Genomic DNA, 24,421 nt, shown 5'->3' on the forward strand with positions numbered 1-24,421 from the left:
TGCGTGCCAAACACTACCGAGGGGTGGCCCCGCTTAGAAAAAATTTCTTCTAATTGAAAAACTTGTTTCTAAAATTTTGATGTTGCTTTGCCCGTAGCACGCTACCCGCCGTATATGTAAATTACATAAAATAAAACAAAATTAAATTAAGTTGACTAAATAAAATTCAATTAAATCATATTAAATATAATTAAATCAAATTAAATAACTAAATAACAAACAAAAAACTTGAATGGAGAAAGAAATGGAAAAGTTTTAGAGAGCCCTTTGTATTTTGTTGTTGTTGTGCTAACAGTGCTTCGCCACATTCAATGGGCCATTCACAAATTGTCATCAAAGTTCTCTAATAGGGGTTCAAATAAACTAGCAGTTTCAACAGGGGTGGACCATAGGAAATTTGGTGTTAAGAGGCAGAGGTTTCACATTACAATTGAAAAGATTGTTGGTGTCATGTGGAGACACATCGCATGCAGGATATACATTACGTATGTATTTCCGGGTTGATTCTGGACAAGTAGGAGTTTAACTTGTTACAGTATTCAGAACGAAGTTGGGCCAGAGTGATCCATATCTCCCTTGGTAGTATCTTCTGCGTTCACCCGGCTCGTCCTAGAAAAGGCGTTTACCGATTCTGTGTGGATTATATTTAGGACCTCCTTACGTTTGTCTGTATTAAAGGAACGGCTGACTAGGCAGGATCCGGATCTCATCATAGTGCTTATGGAGATGTTCTCTTAACCCTCTTGGAGGCGGGGCTAGATCAAGCAGTTTTTTGCTAGGGTTTCCAGGTTTTTGACAAATCAGCAAAAGCTGTCAGTTCAGCATTTCGTTATGCTCGTTAACATTGAGCTATTTTGCCTCATTATGTAAGTAGATAGTGCTCAAGGGTCATAAGGAGACATCCCATGACAGTTTTAAGTGCAGTATTTCGGTTTCCACCGCAGCCGGTTTTATTTGCTGGAGCGACTCGGAATTTTTTGTCCCGGCCTTTGATTGCCATTTCAGTGTAAACCAATTTTATTTACTGCGGCCGCCGTGGTGCTGTGGTAGCGTGCTCCGCCTACCACACCGAAGATCCTAGGTTCACGCCCCGGGCAAAGCAACATCGAAAATTAAAAAGGTTTTTTCAATTAGAAAAAGGTTCTTTTAAGCGCGGTCGCTTTTCGGCAGTGATTTAGCAAACACTCCGATTTCTGCAATGAAAAGTTTTTCAGTGAAATTTCATCTGCCTTGCATAGGCTGTTCGGAGTCGGCGTAAAATGTGTAGGTCTCGTCCCGCCAGTTTGTAGGAAAAACTTTTAATTTTTAGCGCAACGCAGATTGGAAGAGAAGCTCGGCCTAAAATCGCTTCGGAGGTTATCGTGCCTAGCATTTATTTTATTTAGTTACTTTTTCAAAACCGGTTATGTTTTTGGAAACGATTACCTATCTTAGCTCAGAACCAATAAATAAAGTAAAATGAAAAAAAAAAACTGCAAAGAAATTTCATAAAAAGAAAAAAGTTTATAAAAAGAAAAAAGAATTCGGAAATCCTTATACTGAATTTCCAGCTTGAATAAGGACAGCAAAAAAAAATAAAAATAATAAATAATAACATCCTTTCTTTCCTGTATATGAGGAATTTTGAATGGAACTCTTTTTATTTATTTTTTTTTTATATTTTATACGATTATTATTGCTTTAAACAGGATATAAAAATAAAATTCAATTTAAATACATTTTTGATTTTAACGCAAATAATTTTTTTAAATTAATTTCAATTTTAGTTTTATTTCTTCTTCTTCTTTCCCTTCTTTCCTTTCTTTCCCTTCTTGCCCTTGCCACCGCAGAGTGCAGCAAGCGCTTCATCTAGCTCTTTATCAGTGATCTGTGTTTCGGTGGTCATTTTCTGTTTGGGCAACACAATCGGTTCTTTCGGTGTCTTCAATTCGATTTCGATGGTATTCCGCTTGCGACGATGCTGTTGCTTGTTGCCTAATTTCACTAGAAAAACATCGCTATCCGTGTCTTCGCAGGTTTTGTAACAAACCTGAAAGAATAACAAGTAATGCTAAGATTAAAAGAATGCGTTTGTATTTTAGTTTAAAAAAAAAAAAATCGGGATTATATATGTAATCCCTATTGCCCAGCTCTGATTTCCGCAAATAGTTTTTAAATTTTAGAAGAACACAATTATTTCAACCTTTTAACTTTAAACTTACATATGAATCTAGCCCCTTTTCGTTTTCGATAACCCTTGACCTACCCACACAGGCAAAACGATTTTTCAACATTTTCAATTATTCCTTGCCTTTCCACTTGAAACCCCCTCACTAGTAGCTTGCGCTTGCATACGTCTTTCTGAACATTGCATGGAAATTAAAAAAACGAGCTTCACATACTTCACATAATTACCATCCTGCGGTAAATGGAGCGTTTATGCAACACATGGAGCATTAAAACATAGCAAATGTGCACACATTCTTACACACCAAAACAATTTGTTTAAAATAAAAGTTTTTGTGGTTTGTGAATGAAAATAAAATGCAAAGAAAAAAAGTAGGGCAACCGCGGTACTCCAATTTGATTCCATACAATAAATTTCAATTGCAATGGATTGGTTTTGTTTTTGTATTTTTTTCATTTTATGGCATTGCATTGGCTTAACTTTGATGTGGCTGATATGCTATTGTGGCATTGCTGACGTTGCCGATACCACGCGATCGAAAGTATTCGAATGGAACTGAATCAAAATGCAGCACATTGAATGGGTCGATTGTATTTACCCAGCGGACCAAGTTTGATTAATTTGCGAGACTCGCAAAATGCTCAGAATTGTGCTCATATGTGAACAAAAGAAGATAGAAATTTTATTTTTATCGCAAAAATACCTGTAAACAAGCTCCTACGCGAACAAAGAGCGATAGAAAATTTATTTACCGTATATCACTCGCTTAATGTTTGCAAGTGAGCAAAGAACGATGCTCATTTTTGTGGCGCAAAACACTTTCTTATGAGCTTTGCAACATGTGTTTTGTGACAAAAACCAAAATGCAGACAAAATAACGGTTCATAATTTCGTATATAGCGTTATTTCTTCTATCGATGAGCAGCGCAAATAAGAAATAAAACAATTTTTTAGTTCTATGATATCCGTGAAAGTGAATACTTGAGAGCTGTGTTTGAAAACTTATTTAATATTTATTATACGCAAATAAATACTGTGCAAAGTAAGTATAAACGCCTCAAGTGCGCTTCAATGTATTTAATATACCCTGCAAAAATCGTTGGATCATGTGGTCCACTGGAGTACTTACCATTATACTCCAGTGTAATGCAGCAATGGACCAACTCATGTTTCTACACGAACATATTGTAAGCCGATCATTTCTCGTTTTTAACGATTGTAATCATTACACGATGTTTATTGGACTGTGGGTACTCCATGGATTACTCTGATGTAATGCGGAGCTGGAGTATATGGTCCAGTCCTAGGACATCGCAATGTTAATTGGACCATATTTTTTGTATGGATTTTGGTTAATTTTGCAGGGTAGGGGAACACAACCGAAAACGGAAGAACTGTAAAATTCGCTCATCCTATTTCTTATGATCATTTTGCAATATCCTTTTTGATACTTATATAATATTGTTTCCGTCTCGGGAAAAAGATTTTTTCAGTATCTAATTTGAGTCGAAAATGTATCAAATCAAATATTTTATCCGACTAAGCAGAAGTATCAAAAAAAGCCTATAAAAAAAATTGCTTAATATTCGCTAGCTTTATTTGTTGCGACTATCGTAAACAATACTTTCACTGCCACAAACTGAGCAACATATGAATCATATTGCTATCGTTTTCAGATGCGTTTGCGAGAGTTTTATCCGGTTAAATATCGTAAATCGCTCAAATGGGGTATCATTTGTGAGCATTTGGTCTGCTGGGTAGCTACTATTTTGAGCAAATATCTATCCAAATGTACAAGTGAGTTGCAAACGCGTGACCCTGCTGGAACTATTTAAAGCTTTGCACTTGTGTTGGAACTCTGAGGGCCATTTTTACCATCCCTTGTTACGATTTATCTGGAGGATAGCAATCCTTCAGATAGCTTTTTGACATTTTCGTTTTCTCCAACACATGGTGACAGCTCCCCGTTAAGTCAGTAATTGTGAATATTTTGTCTAACACACTTTTCCCTAAGGACAGTCTTCACCATCTTCAGTTAGTCACTTAGGTCCGGTTTTTCTGTGCGAGTTAAAACTCCAGTTAAAGCTGACTAGAGTTTAACCCTGGAGTTTGAACTCGCACTGAAAAAACCGACCTTATACATACATAAGTTATTGAAATTCTCGTTTTCTCCATGCTAAGTGAACCAATCTTAAATGAAGCTATCTGAAGGATTGCTTTGGTATAATTGAATTCTAACTTTACTTTATTGGAACCGACTCTTACATGTAAATGGATGCCTCATCCAGAGGCGGAGTAAGCGGAAACTTTCTCCAACAGAGTGCATGTTGTGGATACTTATGGGAGTTTTTTAATATTCGCCAGTCTACATGTAATATTTTTAATAGGCTAATTCCCAAGCTGTTATTTGAATGATGAAGCCCTAACTTGCTACAGCCAAAGGCTATAATATCTACGAAGCTTTTAAGATATTTCACGGGATGAATTTAGTGCGCGTCATTATCTTGTGGTTTTCTTAGGGTTAAGATGTCAAAACAGTGCATCAACGCTAATTGGCCCTTCCGGCAGGGTTTTTCCAAAGCTCGCAAGCAGCAACAAGTGCAAGTAATCTTTGTAGCATTGCTCGTGCAGTAGGTATTATCTGCCGTTTATTGGAGCAGAATAACATGCAGCTACTTATATAAGCCGACAACTACGCTAACGACAACAATAAATACAAAAAAAATAGAAATTCCAAAATTATTGGCTGCATTTTTTCCGTATTCTGTCGCTTTTCTGATTTTAGTTGCATTGATGCAATACATTGATACATTCATGCACGCGTCAACAATGCAAATACAACAACACAAACATTTATTATTGGTTGTAGGTATTTGAGTAACGTGCGAGTGTGACGATATGCAAGTACTTATGGCATCGTGCATGTAGACCATTGGATTGGGATTTGCATCAGCTCAGTTTGTCGGTAGGTTTTTAATTATACCCAGCTTTCATATTATAACTTGAATTGCATAGCGATTGGTTGTAACCGCTGTAAGGTATCGATATGCCCGTCCGTCACTAATCAAAATATGTTGAAAATATATGAAAATATTGGTAGGTGTGTTAGCCCTGCTAAGTAACTTAAACTTTGTTAAAATTGGAAAAATTAGTTGATGATCACCCCCTTTCTTTGAATGTTTGAACCATGGAGCCACTCAAACTTTCCAACAGTACTTCTGTGGAGTTTCGAAAGGGGATATCTATGCAGCCGAATAAGCTACATGAGTAAGATGTTGCACGGATACCAAGGTCACATAACATACATAAGTCAGATATGTTTGGTAGTAATTAAAAAAAAAAAAATGGTTTTAATTTCGAACGCGATTACTCGTAATAAAAATATTTGAATTCCTGCCGAGACCACTTTGATAGTTGTTTTTATATTTGCAGCACATTGGCACTGGGTCTGCGCCAGACGTCATCAATGGTAACATGCACGAATCACTGAGGGATTTTAGTAATTAGTCGGAAATCTCATGACATAGCACTAACAGCTCAGAAACAAAACTGGTGCTCTTCACAAATACATAGGATGAAGATTCAAATTGTATCCTACCTTCTCTTAATTTTTCCCATAAGTCAAACGAGCTAACAAGGTTGTATATTAACCTAGGTCGATTTGTATGGACGAAAGTTAACCGATGTCGCGTCATCGATTTTTCGATAGGATTTGGGCTCAAGAAAAAAAAGTTCCACCACGCATACCGAAAAAAAATAATTTTGGAGCCTGTAAAAAAAAAAGGGCGAAAGGGTAAATTTTTCAAGCAAAACACTCCCCACACCCCAAAAAATATTTTTTTTTTCAAAAAACTGTTGTAAAAACGTTGGCGATAACAGTTTTTTGAAAAAACTGGTTAATAAATCGATTAATAAATCGACCCAGTCTATTCTATATGCCTGTAAAAGTATGCTAGGCAAAAACTGGGGTCTGAGGCAAGAGCTCATGGCGTATGTAACCGATTATTCGATCTCTTCATGTAGCTTGGGGCGATTAGATTATTCCTTTTAGAACTACGTGTCATATGACAGGAAACGATTAGAAGGGATATATTTAAATTATTTATAAGACTCACAGGGCACAGGACCATTGGGATTCATGCGGCACACAAGACCGCATGTCGCAGCTGCAATAGTATAGCACATGTCCAGCGAACTGTCAAAGTGAATAAAGTTTCATGGAAACCCCTTTTTCGGGAGCCTCGTAGAATGCAAAAATGTTGGGTCAAATATTTAAACTCTAGGGGGAGAATATAGTGGAATCGTTTATTTTCATCACATAAGCAAAGTGTAGTACCTACTTTGATTGATAATCTACAGTTGGGTTTTTAACTTAACATCTGATGGCTTCAAAGAAATACAAAACTTGCGAATATGAAATCAAAACGAATGCACACCATGACATAGCTAATAAAATAATACGTGAAAAAGGTTTGTTGCTTTGGCTAGATGCTTTCACTCGGTTTTTATCTTATTAGCTTACACACCATCTTCACTTTTCTTTATCAACTACTTACCTCTATGCCCTTCTTGCGTGTATCTGCATTTATACCCTTCAATGTATCCTTAATTTCTTGTGGATCGACTTGTAAGCAACAATTTCGTGTATCCTGTGCCGGCAGGGGTGGCCCAAATGGACCACAACTATTATCACAACATGGCGCCTTGCGACGATAAAGTTCCAAATTTTGATTCGCATTACAAATGGATTTGATTTTATTGAAGGGCACACAATAGTTTTCAGGCTCACAACTATCATTGCCGGAATATTTGATATTGGCGCGAATTTTTGGTAATCTCGGACCATTAATAATGTGACCGTTAGTGCGCCGTTTAACATGATTTTTTGCGAAATCACTACGTTGCAATATTTCGTTAATAGTTTCACAGTTGTTGTTGTCCTGTGAATAGAAAAATATAATTACATAAGCTTTTATTGTTAATCAAGCTTAAAGGCGAACAACTTAAAAATGTTCTAATTGTAAACACTAGTTTCTAAACTTTTGGTATGTATTGCTTTCCCCGGGGCTTGAACCGAGGCTCCTGTTGTTGTTGTTGTTGTTGTAGGAATGAGATTGCTCCCCGAAGGCTTTGGGCAGTGTTATCGATGTGATGGTCCTTTGCCGGATACAGATCCGGTACGCTCCGGTAACACAGCACCATTAAGGTGCTAGCCCGACCATCTCGGGAACGATTTATATGGCCACATGAAACCTTCAGGCCATCCCTCCCTCCCGACCCCCAAGTTCCATTAGGAGCTTGGGGTCGCCAGAGCCTCGTCTGTTAGTGAAACAGGATTCACCGCGGATAGGTGAGGTTGACAATTAGGTTTGGAGAAGCTGTATATTGCGCTGGCAACCTAAAGGGTTGCGCTACACAGCCCCTTGAATCTGGTATTCTTTTAGTCGCCTCTTACGACAGGCATCCCTACCGCGGGTATATTCTGACCCCCTAACCCGCTGGGGGAAACCGAGAATCCTCGTTGTGGTAGGTGGGGCACGCTGCCACCACAATATGGTGTCCGCTATTGATTAAGGCTCTTTAATTTACTTCAAAATTATTAATTTTACCTCATCAATTAATTGCAAATGTTTCACATAGACAGCTAATTAAGTAATTAGCCAAATATTCTACTATAAGCATCTATTGAGCTCAACTATTCATAAAGAACAAAAGTTTTTAATTGAAAATTTGCGGGGCTTTCCTTCGCTGCAATTTTCTTGCCGACTGATGTCCGGCAAGAAGAACGAAAGTTTCGCCAGATCACCGCTTTGACTTCGACTCGTTTCACACCGGCGGGCAGAGCTTCTGAAATTCGTTCACATTTCCCAGCAGAAGCTGAATTTTAAGGAAGAGAACCCATGGAAATAATCAAATTATGCACCTCACAATGGAGATCAAATCATTAAATACACTCGGACCAAATATGAAGAACACCTTAGAATATAACCTCACCGCTGGTGCGGGTAAGCTGTGGTCAACCGTTTTTATGAATAACTCTGAGTGCATTTAATCTAAATCGTTTTTTGACTTATAATTAATATAGATCGAGTGCGACGCCGTCCCCTTTTCCTCTCCCCTGATAACAGTTGTTATAAGTCATTGTAACTCTCAGGCTGTTTAATTAAGACCAACAATATTTGGTATTTAAAGAATGCAGGCATGCCTAAGCATTTGTGGTAAATTGCATTGATTTTAGGAGTTTCGGTCCCATATGTACATACATAGGTCGAAGCGATTTTAAATTGTCTTTGGGATCATTTCCAACTATTTCGGGTCAAAATAATTTCAAGGCCACTTGGACCATACCGATACCATATCGAAAGCATATCGACTGCTGAGTGCAATACCACCCTATCTCGGCTGCAAAACGTCCTATCTCAGAAACTTTTGAAAAACGAGCTATTTTAGAATAAATTTCAAAATGACATATCTCAAAATTCGGTGCTCTTCCCCTATCTAATGTCATAATGTATTGAAATTATGCTCAGGGTATTTTTGAAACAAATTCTGAAATAAAGCGTTCTACAACCGAGTATTGTGATAGGGCGTTTTTAATAAAACAAATTCTGAAATGGTGCGTTCTGCAGTTTTTTGAGACAGGGCTTTATCGAAACGGCAGCCGAAATAGTGTGATATTCGACTCAGCAATCCATATCCAGATAAAAGCAGGGATCCATACGGTACTACTTTTTGATTATGTTCGAAATTGTTTTTGGGATCATTATGGGAGAATTTAGAAAACTTTAAACGCCACTTAAAGTTCAGTTAGGAACTGTTTCGGAACTATCACCGAAAAATATCGGGAGTGTATTCGATAAGATTTAGGAAGCAATTCGTGATTATTTTATGGACCATATCGTGCCTATTTTGCGAGCGTTTTCGGACTGCTTTATGGGTAATTTCGGTACTAATATTTGGATGTGTTCGAAATTATTGCTGGGTAATTTTCAACCCTTCTTAAAACATTTCGACACTAGTTTTGATTGATTTTAGGATTTTTTTCAGATAATATCAACACTTCGAGCCCATTTCGACATTGTTATCAGGGCGAGTTTGGGAGTTTTTTTCAGGTATACATATGTCCAGGCTGTTTCGAAACCATTTAGGGATTGTTTTAGAAATAATGTCTAGGCCATTTCGAGACTGCTATGAAACTGTCTGTATCATTTCGGGAATATATCTCCGGAACAATTGAGGATTGCCTTATCTTCGGTATTATATTTCGGTATTATTTTGGGACTCTTGCGGGACTGCATTTTCATTATCTACATACATGCGGAAGGGTAACGCGGTTAAAAACATATTTCTTTGGCTCACCTTAGCATTTTCATTATCACAATCACTGCCCATATCCTTATCGCCCTGCATGCCATCGTCAATGCTTTCCACTTGATGTGTATTCTTGAGGACACGTATAACAAGGCCACTACCATTAAGACAAGCCTCAAACTCTTCGTAAGCTTCAGGACCTGGCTCAGGTTTCGTGGGTGTGACAAAACAAGGCGGCATAATCTGTGGTGGGCCGCATTGATGACAAGGATCAGATGCCTCTTCGCTGCTGCCTAATAGAAACATTTTTAAAATTATATTGTTATAGGATTTAATTTCGAAAGTAGTAATTCGAGAGTAGAAAACCTATCTTCTTCTCAGTATAGCTGACTCGATGTGAAATTTTGTTTCCGCACAAAAACAATACATTTTTTTTTGTTTTCGCCAATTTGGGAATCGTCTTCAGGGCAAATAAACAGCATAAAAGGTTAGGTTAGGTTGCGAGGGCTGAGCTGGACACTATGGTAACAGCTCACTACTTAGGCCACCAATGGGCCCATTGTAATACCCTATACGGTCTCAAAGAGGACCCCTACCCTGCCTAAAGCAGGTCAAACCACTTCGTGGAATTTATATATTTTGCTAGAGCCTGCACTTCATAGCTAGAGACCTCAGCAAGGTCATGTAGGAAAGGTTTACCAAGGATGGCCATCCTACGCCTACTAAGCGCTGGACTATGACAGAGAAGATGCTGGACACTCCTCCTCTTCTGTACATCTACAGCTGCGACAATAGTCGAAGGTCGTTACCCCCCTTCTAGCACCATGCGTCCCTATTAAACAATGCCCTGTTAGAACTCTTATCAGGGACGATAGAACTGATTTGTTTAAAATTAGAAGCGCTCTTGTCATATGAGGGCCAGGTTAGCCTGGATGTCTCACACGATGATATGGCTAACCATAGTCCATTTGCAATTATTACAGTGCTTGTGTTCACTCGTTAAAGAGATCTCGTTAAGAGATCTGCGGCATTCAGTGGCCGACTTTTCGTTGTCGACGAATGAGTCCAGGTTCTTTAATGTGGCCTGGCTGTCTGAAGAGCATAAAAACAACGGAAACAAAATTTGACCCCGAGCCAGCTATACTGAGAAATATTAATAATGAAAGGTCGCTAAAATATCAAGATATAAAACATACCCTTTTTGAAGTTTTTTTGGCGAAATATAGACAATCTTTACGAGATTTGTTGCAAATTTGTTATAAGAAATTTTGAGGTTAAACAATTTTTAATGTTTTGTTTTGATTTTTTTTGTTTTTTTTTTCAATTTTTTTTTATTTTATTAAGTTTTCCCTTTTAGTTTGACCCAGCATATTTTTGCATTAAATAGCGTAGTTTTCGCAATGCTCTAGCTTTGGCTATAATTGAAAATTAAACAAAAAATGTAAGCCGAAATTTGCGAAAGTATAGAAAGTTTTGAAGAATCGCACCCGTTTCGTTATAAAAAAAATTCATTGGAAATGCGAGTGCGTGGAAATGAGACCTTAAAAGTTTAACAGGTTTTTAGTACAAGTGTTGAAGATAAGAGATTTGGTCCCCCAGCGGGTTAAGGGGTCAGAATATACCCGCGGTAGGTATGCCTATGTAGCGCAACTCTTCAGGTTGCCAGCGCAATAGACAGCTTCGCCAAACCCAATTGTCAACCTCGCCTATACGCGGCGAATCCTGTTTCACTAACAAGCTCCTCATGGAACTTGGTTGTGGGGAGGGAGGGATGGCCTGAAGGTTTAATGTGGCCATATAAATCGTTCCCGAGATGGTCGGGCTTGCACCTTAATGGTGCTGTGTTACCGGAGCGTGCCGGATCTGTATCCGGCAAAGGACCATCACATCGATAACACTCCCCAAAGCCTTCGGGGAGCAACCTTATCGCTACAACAACAACATAAGAGATTTAGAAACAAATTCAAACCTTTAATGCCGTATGGAGCTTATAAGGGAAAAGAAAAAAATCACGTAGGCCCATTTTTAACTCAGAATTAACATCTCATGAGAAGTTAAACTCATACATTTCAAAATTAACCCTAGTTAAAACGATAACTTAACCTGATGCAAAAAACAACAAAAAGGGTACGATCCATTTAAGCAGTGCACGTGTATGCTCTTGCTTTTTCAACATACTTACCCGCTTCACATTCATCCATGCACTCTTCGCAGGTACATCCTTTGTTTTCATTATTGAAATATCTCTGACACATATCTGTGCGTTGTTCTCTCTTCTCGCAAGGATCGGGTTGCACGCAGCATGTTGGCGGCAACGAGCCACAGGGCGGCGGAGGTGGACAGCAGGTGTTCTGGGACTGCTTTTTTTTCTTCTTCTTACAACCACTAGGGCACTCTGAAGATAGAAAAATAAGTAGGTACATATGTACGTATACCTAAAGTGTAAATTTTTCAAATTCCTCACCTCGATCACAGTCGTCTTCACATTCTTCGCAAGGACAACCCTTATCAGCATTACATGCAAAGTAACGACGACATACTTGCGGTTTCTTTTCGTCTTTCATGCATGGATCCGGCATTGGGCAAACATTTTGTGGCTGCGATGATGTTATTGCCGGACAATTTGAGGGGCATGGTGTTGTTTTTTTACCACAACCCGTTGTGCAAATGCGTGCAAATGGAAAGCTAGACACAATAGTTGGTCCATTACACACGAGACGCATAATAAGCACCAAATTGCCAGTTTGCATTTTCTTCATATTGAAAAGTGGCAATAAACGTTTGGTCAACTCCGATGTCGGACACATTTGTTCACGACGTCCATAACTATCTTCGTCACAATCGTTATCGACAACTGTTGTTTTCGATGGTGTCTTCGGATCTGGCGCACGCGCTGTATGTTTAGCTATTTTTTCCATCCATCCAGGATTTTCGATTTCGAAGCTTTCTGTTACCTTATCGAAAAGTGGTTTGATAGGTATGTCTGTGGCACCCACAAGGAATTTACATTTATCGGTTTTCTTCTTATATATATGTATCAGAAGGCGATCTTTGTCTGTAACTGCCGACTCTAGCGCGAAAAGACAGCATTTACCGCATTTAGGTGCGCAAGTGTCGACGCACTGACCAAATTCGCGATCACAAATTGACACAAAAACGCTAGACCGAAATGATATTTCACAGCATGTAGGATACTCCTCTGGGGCACAATGATTCGGTCGTGTTATCAACAGATCATCGACCACAAATTCGAACATGTACAGAAAATTTTGCATTTTCAGAATTTAGTTATAAAGCAATTTTATTACAAAAAAAAGGATTTTTATTGGTAAAATGTAAAATTTTTCTGTTTGGATAGAAAATTATAATTTTTAACGCCAAAATTTCGGAGTTAAAAAGCGGCGTGTATCTACATATATTATTTAGCAAGTAGTTTGAAAATTTAGTTTATTCAGAAATAAATCCGGCAGTTAAAAAATTGTTGATCAGAAAGAGTGAGGCTAGATTATGTTATAAGAAATTAATTTTAGTTAAGCAGGTGGCCTAAGCTATACCAAAAACCGAGCGTATTTTACGTAAAGCTTTGTATACATTTTTTTTTAATACGAAAAATTTTTATTTCGCTTGGTAGTGCAGAGTAACCTTCATTTTACAAAACACCACAAACATCTTCATTACTTAAATCATTTAAACAAACTCGTGTTTATTTATAAAAATTTTCATCTTCATATCTATTGACTTAACAAAACTGCTTTTTTATAGAAAACTGTTCGCCTCACTAACCGTAACGCTTCATTTCTTGTATTTGTTTAAGTAGCAACTGCATGCGATCCTTCATTAGCGGTTGACCGCGTTGTGTTTTTTTACTAATTGCTTTCGTTCTTTCCAAGCGTTTCTTTTTGTAACTCTTTATGCGCTCCTGCTTTTCCTGGTGTGCACGTTCTTTTTCAGCTTTGGCTTCTGCGATTTTCCGTGTTCTCAAATCTTCACGCTCCTTCAGTTTTTGTTTTCTAAGCTAAAAGTTCATTAATAGATTTTGTAATTAATATAATCCTAATTTAAGACATTTCCTACCTCATTTTGTGGTTTTCGCTTGCGCCATTGCATTTTACCGGACTGTTGCGATTTATATTGTGGCTTCCTTTGAGCATACGGAGCTTTCTCTTTGTTATTGCCACCAGCAGTTTTGCGGTTCGCTGCATTCACCTTTAGATTTCCCATGTTTTTTTTTTGTATCCCTTAAATGAGCAGAAAATTTAATTTCTTGTTTGAACGCGTGTTTTGTTATGTTTTTGTTTATATTCAACAGCTGTTTACGATAAAAGAGGGTGGACCTTGCGTTAGAGATGTGCCGATATAATCATCGAAACCAGAGTTGTCGGCAGGCCACAAATTACCCCAGAAGATTGCACATTGCGCATGTGAACAAAAGCCATATTTTTTAACACGCGTATATCCGCTTAAACTTTATATGGACTGCTAAGCGACAAACTTTAAATACACCTCTGAAATTGCTGCGCATAAATTTTGTCCTACTAAATTTCAATACGCATTATACTCAGATGTAACTGAAATATGTGTCTTTGTTTCACCCTCTATACTAATTCTATGTATTCTATGTGTGTCCACAATTCATCGCAACTGATTCAGCTATATGTTATACCCTATGGCCATCAGAGCGTTGTGTCTCCGCTTTTCGGTACACCCTGTTGCTGTAGCTAATTGTTTAACCACAGCCGCTGGATGGGTCTCCTAAGCATTATCTAAGCGAGGATAGGCGTTTTTTCACGCGCACACGAAACGTATACGCGTGTAAAAAAAAAACACGGCTAAAAGATCAGCTGTTTTTATGGGCAATTCACACGTCATTTTCCTTTAGTTCTTGATTTTTCCTCTCTTTCTTTCATTCACTCAAGCAGTCAACTGTCATGTAGATGCGCAGAATAAAGCAATTTTGAACTCGTGAATGGGCAATCTTATGTGTGTGATTTGTGTCGGGAGGCTATGGCTAAAGGTCGGTATACATTTGTCCTTTCCGTCGGTTTAGTAGCCATATTTTTTTTATACACGTATACGTTAACGTTTGCCCGTACAAAAAGCACTTATTTTCGCTTAGATAATGCTTAGGAGACCCATCTAGTGGCAAGTAGCAAAACATGTTGTACCGAAAAGAGCAGAATGAAACCTCTGGTAGCCATAGTGTATAACATAAAGCTGAATCGGTTGCGATCAATAGTGAGCATTCACCATTTGTAGAGGTGATACATAGAATTAGTGTAAATGTGAAACATAGACACATATTTTAGTTGCATCTGAGTGTAATGCGTATTGAAATTTAGGAGTATTAATTTTGTACGCAGCAATTTTAGAAGAGTAGATAAAATTTAACAAGTCCACATAAAATTTAACGCGTACGTGTAGATAGATGTAAAAAAAACATAGCTAGTATTAGCGCCAATTCGAACCAATTCAGACCAAGCAAGGAGAATAGATATATATTTGTTGCAACTCGAAACTTCAAGAAGAGGGAGTGGCGAGGAAAATTGACGGGCAGCAGAGCTGTAAAACTGTGCAATCATTTTAAATTTTAAATCATTGATTTAAGAATGCTTTCTCTTCATTCATTTATTCCTTGCTAAGGAATGTGGCTTATAACTCAACCCATTCTTCATTCAGTTGTGGAAAAAAAGAATGCATTCCTGAAGTCATTGGAAGAAAGAATGAAGTAATTGAATGAAACACAAACATTTTTCAACACAGTAAAAGCATTCAAATGAATGCAGTCTTTGCTGAGTGTGCACACACTTTTCTAGCACCAATCAATTGTGAAAAATGTCGTACATGCACAAAACCCGCTCAAATATCAAATGGTTGCATTTAATTAAAGCCAAGTGTCTGTGATGACCAGTTTGTTCCATATTTAAATGATAATAAAGTACGAAGAAGTTAACTGGAAAAGTATTCTTATTGAAATTTTCCTAAAAATTTAATAATAAAAAAAGCAAAAGCCAGTCAATCTCTTTTTGGGGAGGGAAATTAATAACCACTGAAAAATTTCTCCCAATGGAAAATTTTTTTTTTGTGGAACAGATGAACGAAAAAGGGGAAGGTGAATCAGTTGAATAGAAAAGCCCTGAATCGCCGTAGGACGATTCCATGGAAATAGATATATGTTTATCGAAATTCTCGGAACTAGGAAGCTCCAACGAAATCGCCGATAGACCAATGTACTTTGATGTATTTAAATGACTTAAACTGAAGTATCTGTTTTTGTTATATTATCGACAAAAAATATCCACAATTTACTCTATTTGGTCAATGCATAATGTGTTCATTTACAAAATCCATTTTGCAATAATAGCAAAATAAATAGGACGTACAGTAATATTTTGACATATAGCAAGAAAGCAATAGATTGTCTTTGCGAAGTATCAGCCAAATTCGACCGTATCTTCATGTCTTTGGAATACTTTATATAATCAAGAGCCGTATGGCTTTATGTAAGCGAGTTATCCGCGAGATTTACCTAAAAAGGAAACCAATCAGCTCACGAGAGGCTAAAATTTTTTGATCTCACCCGATTAAAAAATCAACCCAATTATGAAGTATACAAAATCTGCTATGAAGCACTATTTCTTATATGTCTTTTGTTCGGACATAATTAAGATGATTTAAGACTTTCCTTGTTTATAATTAACTACTTGTCGTTTGTTTTCGAAATTGTACTATCGCAGTACACCAGTAAATGTTTCTTTCTTTTCAGTTTCTCTTAAACAAACATAATAATTGATATTCAATAATTATAAGCGAGTGTTAAGCCCATGAATTCTTAAATATTAAACTACTTGAAGGGACTATTCTTCCTATTGACCAATTTTACGCTTTTTTTGCACCCAACTACTAAATTGATTTAGCATATCTGATGGCAATGAAAGTATACAAAAAAAAAATAATCTTGGGGAAAAAGTATTTAGTACTGAATGGAATAAAAGGTGTGCATTCATTTCAAATTTACAATCATAAAAGATTGGGAATGGTTCCGTCATTCACACTCTATATTGAAATATATTTTACCATTCAATAACACACACACTTTAGCTTTGAGTTAAAGTATTTTAAAGCATTCAGGAATGGTGATTTACAATATGCAATAGAAAAATCACAAACTTTTGAAAGAATGCTGAGAGAATGCATACTCAAATGATTGAATCTTTTTAAAACTCTGACGGGCACCGAGTCTCTTGTGCTCAGCGACTTGCTTTGTATTCTCTTTCTCCTATTTTCAGGTTCTGTTTTTTGTTTTTTTTACCTTTTTGTTGAAGAAATTTTTATAATTTAAATTGATATTCCTATTATTTCACAATAATATTTCAAAATTTCAACAAATACAACAAATTTTTATAAACAATAGAAATAGAATGTTAGATTGTTGTTAAGTTACATGTGCAAATATGGTACGCAACTCCAATTTTCCGATAATCCGAAAAGAAACCTTTTGTGTGTGAATAAACGACAATCGAGCATTGCCGTTGCTCATTATCGGTGTGTTGTAGGAGCACAAAATAAAAGAGAATCGTGAAAATTTGGCAGCTAATTTTGTCGTTCCTATGTATGCAGCATATGTTAACACGTAGACTATTTACTCATGATTTTTTGTAAATAAGGGCATGCGTAAACGTGATCTAAGGCCTAGTCTTTATACAACGAGATTATCTTCCTTTTCGTACTTAACTCCTAATCGTCAGTTACATAACCAGATTTCCCCTATAAATTTTGCCGTTCGATAATCGGTAGCTATGAACAAAGCTTAGAGATGCCGATTTTTTTTAAAGAAAAAATACCACCTCTAGAATTTACTCTAAATTTTAAGCACGTACTATAAGAAAACAGTGAAAATTTTACAGAAAATAATCTTGTTCCCTTGATGGAAAATATGTAAACTCGTATAGGTAATTCTTTACTTTATCTCACAACTGCTAGAGCTCATCCAAAAATATCGTGAGATATGTCAAAAGACGCGTTATGAACCCGGGACCACGAATCCGAAAGAGGAATTTAAAAATTTTGTTTCTCTCAAAAGATATTTCCCAAAAACCGAAAAAAGGCCCCGGAACGCTCCAAAACCGGGGGTGCGATCCATAGTATTTTTGCGCAGAACACCTTTCTGCTTTGGCGACCTTCGACCGTGCTTATAAAAAATTACCCTGGGTGGGTTCAACACCGGTTTGGAGTCCAAAACTATATCCGCGTAAAACACTTTTACCCACAGTTTTTCTTGTGGGCACAACAAATTCATCAAAATTACAACCACATGAAAATTTCCAATTTTGTTTGCAGATATCTCAGAAAAGAAATAAAATTTACAATTTCCGCTTCCGGTTTCGTGATACAGGATGCATAGTGCGTATTTGGACACCTCTCCCGATATTTTTGGACGAGTTTTAGCAGTTGTATATTATATATCGAGGATTTACTGAAATATTAGTGCATGTGTAAACGTGGTTTAAGTCTCGGAATTTAAGTTCCATGGAACTCCTTTACAACTATCATCCATCTCTAAATACGCGATAACGAAATAATAATATTTAGATGTGGTAGCACTCAATTTCTGCTGATAAGGCAACTACAACTTACGATATTGATAAGAATTCCAATCAGCTGATGAATGACGTCAAATTTGTTATTTCGTAAATTTACATTTCGGATCAGTACTTGAATTTCCACTAGCATTTACCTAAAACATCACATTCCAACGTAGAGATAGTGCCCCCTTTTGTTTTTTATCTCCCATAACCCCATTTTGGATAATGTGTTCTAGAAGGCAGACTGAAGTAGTTGACTCGTGTAAAATGAGTACGAGCAATGAGGAAAAACTGGATTATATTAAAAGTAAAATTGGCACTTTTCCTGATTTTCCAAAGAAAGGAATCGTTTTCCGGTGAGTACCTATCTTGTATAAGAAAGTATTTTGTATGTAATACATATTTTTAATTTTATTTAGCGACATATTTAGCGCACTCAACGATCCGACAGCTTGCAAGTATCTCAAAGAATTACTTGTACACCATATAAAAGAATACTATCCAGATGCCGAAGTAATAGTTGGCTTAGAATCCCGTGGTTTCCTATTCAATTTTCTAATAGCTGCTGAGTTAGGTATTGGCTGCGCGCCCGTGCGTAAAAAGGGTAAATTGCCAGGCGATTTAATTTCAGTGGATTACGAATCGGAATATGGCAAAGTATGATTATTGAATTTTAAAGGCAGCATTGTTTAAATCATACTTACCTTTATTTCCATTTTTACAAGGACACTTTTGAAATGCAAGCGAACGCCATACAATCGGGTCAAAAAGTAGTTATCGTTGATGACCTGCTCGCTACAGGCGGATCACTAAAAGCTGCTGCTGAATTGGTGCGCAAAGCCGGTGGTGTGGTTATCGGCAGTTTAGTAGTATTAGAATTAGAAGATTTACATGGTCGTGATAAGCTAAATTATGATGTGCATACGCTTATTAAATTTTGAGTAGGAATTCTATATCAAAATTAACGAAACGTTAATCCAAATGCAAATGAACGCAATCCAAAACCAAAAATTAACCATTGCCTCATATCCAACTAAAACGATTTGCTAACTTTGTACATAGTATGTACATACATATGTAATATATAAAGCAGAGTTGTAAAACAAATGTAATTATTTTATACTTTTCTATGTTGTACACTATTTTAACTTATGCGAAACATAAAACATTTTTTTATAGGAAATTTTATTGAGCAATAAACCAAATCTTCAAATTATTCTGAATTATTATGACGTTCAAAGGTTTTTTGTTAAATAAAATTAAGTAATGATGCTCTGCTATCTTCATAAAAAAGGGGCGGGGTGGTGTATTGGGCTCTCCTTACTTTAAGTTTATATTTTGTGGGCCTCAGAGTTTTTTTTGTCCTCGCACATGTTTTAAAAACTGATAGGTCATAATTTTTATCTTCTAGTTTCTTTTTGAGCTTTGTAATATAATTTGGTGTGCTTAACTAGTTGTAGCCCCTTAGAGTATGATTTGTGGTTTATCAAGCTAAATAAAAAAGCTCAGCCTTAAATCTCTTCGGAGGTTGTCACGCCTTGGATTTATAATTTTTTTAATGCCTACTATTGGATGAACTCGTAGTCATAATCCAGAAATAACCCGAAAAATGCTGATTCGGAAATATACCCGAAATGATCCCAGAAACAATGGCTACAATTAGCACGAAATAATCCCGAATTAATCAGAAACCACCGGCGTGATCCCGCCTTGATATTGAAATGGCCCGTAAAGATCCCAAAAGGGGCTCGGTACGTTGCAATGGGAGAAATAGATCCGGATTGCTCGCTTTTCCAGAATTGTTCAGACCTCTGTTAGTATAACCCCATTGAAGTTATACAAATTTATTTGTTATTTGTTGCGCTGGGTTAATATTTGCCGATCCCTTCAGGCTATATTATATTTACATACATATTAGAGATATACGCCGCCGATAAACGCCTCCGCCGAATATCAAAAATATCGGCGCGGCGGCGGCGGCGTCCGGCGCGTTATTATATTTTCTACTCGTTTAAGACTGTTTAGGCCATTTATTGTTCATCGCGAAAATTGGTCCGATATGGTCGAAAGGGGTATCAAGGGATGTGCATCACTGCCAGTTATACAAATCTCAATTGCGAAATTTAACTCTTTCTAACCGTTCAAAAGTTATTAAAAAAAAAACAAACGCTTTCGATGTCAGCTTAACACGGACTTTGCATCACCCAATTCACCAAGTTATTAAAACAAAACACTAATAGAAAAGTTATATATCTAATAAATTTATATGCTCACTTTGCATATTTTTTTCAAAAAATTAATACTGAACAATGAATTCAAATAAAATGACCCAAGGCGAACATGTTTTCAAATTGTCCTCAAGTTGTTAAAGAAAGCAAATTAACCAAAAAAGGTGCCGATTTAAAAAAAAAAATTATATTGCGATTGGCTGAAAGAATAAGCGAAATCAGTGACGCAAAATCCTTTAGTAGGTTCTAGGGGCATACACACTCATTTGAAATGATTCTTACCTCATACTTAAGTTGAGGATATATGTACGTATAACGGTTTGAAAAATCACTTGGGCTTACATTCAAACATCTGTTGTCTATTTGCGAAACTATAGAATAGGGCCTGAAATGTTAATTTTGATTTTCACACTTAGCCCTTCAACACCCAAATCTCCCGGTTTAAGATTTCCTAAAGTTGGCGGCCCTATCCAAAACTAGTCCCTTGGAGGGAATCACATTGATTATAGCCTATCAACCAAGTTTAAAGATCACCTACACGTTACGGCTCCTTTTACAAATGTGAATATGTAGGCACATATATTTACCAGGTGAGGCTTTGTCCTTCGCAAGAACACGCAAAGTGGCGAAGGAAAAGCTTCCCAAGACAGTCGAACTAAGGACCGCGTGTTCTACTACCCTAACGTAGTGGACAGTCGAACTAGTCTGAAAACTGAAGCTACGCGGTCATTCATAATGAGCTCTTATATCATAAGGCCGGGAAAGAGAAGTTAACATCTTTCAACTTAAAATCGGTCGACTTTCATTCTAAAATATCGTTTTGATTTAACGAAGACTATTGAAATCAATGTTGTGAACACAAACGTCTGCAAACTTTGGTCTACATTCTAAAAATTTTTTCCAGGGTCCTTCAAAATTGTAATTATGTAGATGCGCCGAAGATTATACGATTTTCACCCATTACGCAATGACATCCACTTAGACTGCTTATGATTTCGGGGGCGGCATGTTTGGCTGAATAGTCACTCCCTAACGTTTCAAGGTGTTTCTCTGGTGTAGCTCGGCAGCAAAGCGCGACAAAAGCATCCGTTGGAAAGTCTTTGGAGCTAACCTAGAGCTTCTAGGAAAGTGACGTCAACGAAGGTATGAGTTCGAAGTCGCAGTCCTATAGTTTCTGTGCTGGTATATGGTGTGAGGGTCAGGAGGCGTGGTAGAGACTGGTGGTCGGGATTGCTACTGTTCGCACATTGGGAATAGCTCTTAAAAACAGCCGAAACAACTGGAGGCGCCCGGTACCACGAGAGTCATGAGTATTAAAACACCATTAATAGCAACCGTAAGTCGGCTTTGTGCCTGGCCGCCAAGGAGCCACAAATTATTTAAAGGAATTGTGTTCGCGACGATTATTAGGAGTTAACCCTAGGTGAAACTACGCTTTGCAGGAGATATACAGACAAAAGTGTGACTATTTTATGTATCTCATTTCTTTTCAGCAGATGCAGCAGTACCAATTCCAAAGACCGGGGTTAGGTTCGAAGCCTCTCTGGAGTAAGCGAACGAGGGACAGTCCCTCACCAAGGAGGTACTCCTGAAAATTTTTGAACGGTCTGCGAGATATTGAGGCAAAAACCCCGGATCTTTCCGAAATGGCCAACACGTTGATTTCCTTAAATACATACAAACAAAACCTTTCCTAAATATTATTTTTTTAAATAGAAAAATTAAGCTTTTTAAAGTAAGAACACCGGCGGTGGCCGGCGCGCCGCCGCCGATAAGGTGATCGGCGTAAACCTCTAATACATATATATGTATGTCTGCTCAATTCGTTTATAATCCGTCCGTATTTTTACATTTATAATATTTTTTCCCTTTTGAGTTCGTGAAAAGGAAAAATTCTTTATACAATGACCGGGATATTTTCAGCCTCATTGCTAGACTTTCCACGTGTAGGACTTCTTTTGATGTTGGGCGAAGAATATGTGGCGTACATCGTTCAATTTTCCTCAATACGAACTGTTAGGATTTTCAACATTCCCCTTTCGGTGGAAATATTTACCAAAGTAACTGTGTGTAGCTAGAAATTGGGTAAAGTAAATGTCGACCTCTCCATGTGGCCGCTTTAACCATGGTTCAGTTTAGTAATTAGTTCCTTCCTACGGTTGCTCCACTGTTGTTGCAAGAGTCGGATCTATTCTTCTCACGCCTTTATGGCAACAGCATCTCTACTCGCCTCCGATCCATTGTCGTAGATTACTTAACCTTCCTCAGCGAAAAGATTTATCGGTATGAGTCCCTCAATGGACAAGACAGCTTCTATCGGAATGGTGCGGTAAGCAGAAACTACCTGCAGCGTCCCTCTGCATTGAACCGTGGTGAGGACGGTTCGGTGCTTTCGGCGTTTCATTGCTGCAAGCAGCTCCCTAGTACAGCTCTATAATATTAATAAGATAAGATAGGCGCATAATTATTTGAGTTAGCTGAGCTATAATTCTTTAATTATTGAATCATGGTAATACAAACTAATTTTATTTGAAGCAAAGATTTAAAGTATATAAAAGCAGCTACAAAATTCGAACTGTCAAACCTACTTGTATACTTTTTAAGTTATCGTGCTGGCCAAAAGTTGCGGGTTTTGAATACAAATAATGAAAGCCTTGAAATATCGTCACCCTCCAAATAAAATATTTTGAGCTGACTGTTTTAGTGATTAGCTTCCACCTGCCAAATATAATTTTTCTCTAAATATTTCTGCGCCAAATCACGCCTTGTTTACATTGTAATGTATTCACTGAATAACAAAACAGAAGCTCTCTCAGCAATGTAAACAATAACTTACACAGGCGCATGCGCCTATACCAAAAGCCAGAAGGCAACAACAATTTCTGTTGATGCAAAAGGTGTAGTGGAGAGTGATTTTCTTGAGGGATGAGCGTATTTTGGCGTAAAGTTTAGTCGATATATGAAAAAAAATATTAAAAAAAAAAAACTATCATGTTACATGAATCGCTGATGTAACGTATACGCCATGGTGGTGCTCATATACAGGCTTCAAACATATTTGAGGTACCCGAGGTCCCCACGGAGGGGTCAGATCAATCTACTTACATGTTGTTGTTGTTGTAGCGATAAGGACACACCCCGACGGCCTTGGCAGTGCTATCGATGTTGATGGTTCTTTGCCGGATTCAGATCCGGCACTTTCCGGTAACAAGCACCAAAAGGTACTAGCTCCACCATCTCGGGAAACATTTAATATGACCACATGAAACCTCCTAGGCCATACCGCCCTCCTAGATCCATCAGGAGTTCGGGGTCGCCATAGCTTCGCCTTCAAGGACGATATTAGGTAACTGTTAACCGAGGTATATGTCTTCATCATCATTATCATCGTTAATTGGTGCTTAACCGCCTAGCCTTTGTGTAACAAGTCATCCCGATCATCTCTGCTTTGCAATGACTGCCGTCAGTTAAGAGCCTTTTAAAACTCTGTGGATACTTCTCCAGGGAAGTGTATTTAGTGAGCAGCTTCTAGAGGACAAAATTTCCGATGTGTCAACGCGGGCACTTGCTTTGTTTTTTCTTCTTCTCTTTCTTCTGGTAGCGATAAGGAGACGCTACGAAGATTTGGAGAGCTTTATCGATGTTGATGTTGGTGGTCGCATATTTTTTCGATACGCTGTAGAAAAAAAGCACCATTAAGGTATTAGTCCGACCACCGCAAGAACGATTTGACACCTTACCAGTTGAATAACAATGCTCCTAGCTGATATTTGGACTCCGTAGAGTGTGCAGGACACAGTTCTTGCAATTGAATGTTCTTTGATCAGGAGGCGGCCAATTTTTTTTGAACAAAATCGCCTTCATGCGAATCGAAGTGAAACACTCGTTCACAGCCGTGGACGGCTGTACTTGGTACCGAAGTGTATTTCCTGCCACATGATCAACACCTTAGCTACGTGTTGCCTTATTACCACTGTGACAAGACTGTATCGTCCTTCTACCTTGTACCGTCCATAGCGCTTCCTATATGACCCTGATGGCAGCAGTTGCATTCACAAGGGCATCGACCAGCCGCACATTTCAAATGGAGAAAATATTTTGAGATATATTAACAACGCTATTCTTCAGTACTT

At 37.7% G+C, this 24,421-nt stretch overlaps 3 protein-coding genes across 3 annotated transcripts; 1 reads left to right on the top strand and 2 right to left on the bottom strand.

The window, feature by feature from the left end:
• Positions 1 to 1,768: 1,768 nt before the first annotated feature.
• LOC137251749 (uncharacterized) lies at positions 1,769 to 13,022 on the bottom strand. Its single transcript, XM_067786557.1, has 5 exons — positions 11,943 to 13,022; positions 11,661 to 11,873; positions 9,527 to 9,771; positions 6,724 to 7,107; positions 1,769 to 2,029 (listed from the first exon to the last, which is right to left on the bottom strand). Exons 1-5 carry the CDS (start codon positions 12,751 to 12,753, stop codon positions 1,769 to 1,771), a joined length of 1,914 nt encoding a protein of 637 aa, XP_067642658.1. The 5' UTR covers positions 12,754 to 13,022.
• Positions 13,023 to 13,152: 130 nt separating this feature from the next.
• LOC137251750 (thyroid transcription factor 1-associated protein 26-like) lies at positions 13,153 to 13,791 on the bottom strand. Its single transcript, XM_067786558.1, has 2 exons — positions 13,553 to 13,791; positions 13,153 to 13,493 (listed from the first exon to the last, which is right to left on the bottom strand). The coding sequence occupies exons 1-2, from the start codon at positions 13,697 to 13,699 to the stop codon at positions 13,257 to 13,259; spliced, it is 384 nt and encodes a 127-aa protein (XP_067642659.1). The 5' UTR covers positions 13,700 to 13,791; the 3' UTR covers positions 13,153 to 13,256.
• A 4,358-nt stretch (positions 13,792 to 18,149) lies between these two features.
• On the top strand, positions 18,150 to 19,276 carry Aprt (adenine phosphoribosyltransferase). Its single transcript, XM_067786559.1, has 3 exons — positions 18,150 to 18,416; positions 18,480 to 18,717; positions 18,786 to 19,276. Exons 1-3 carry the CDS (start codon positions 18,286 to 18,288, stop codon positions 18,999 to 19,001), a joined length of 585 nt encoding a protein of 194 aa, XP_067642660.1. The 5' UTR covers positions 18,150 to 18,285; the 3' UTR covers positions 19,002 to 19,276.
• The last annotated feature ends 5,145 nt before the right edge of the window (positions 19,277 to 24,421 follow it).

The sequence above is a fragment of the Eurosta solidaginis genome, chromosome 5, assembly GCF_040869045.1.
Source record: "Eurosta solidaginis isolate ZX-2024a chromosome 5, ASM4086904v1, whole genome shotgun sequence".
NCBI classification, from domain to species: Eukaryota; Metazoa; Arthropoda; class Insecta; order Diptera; family Tephritidae; genus Eurosta; species Eurosta solidaginis.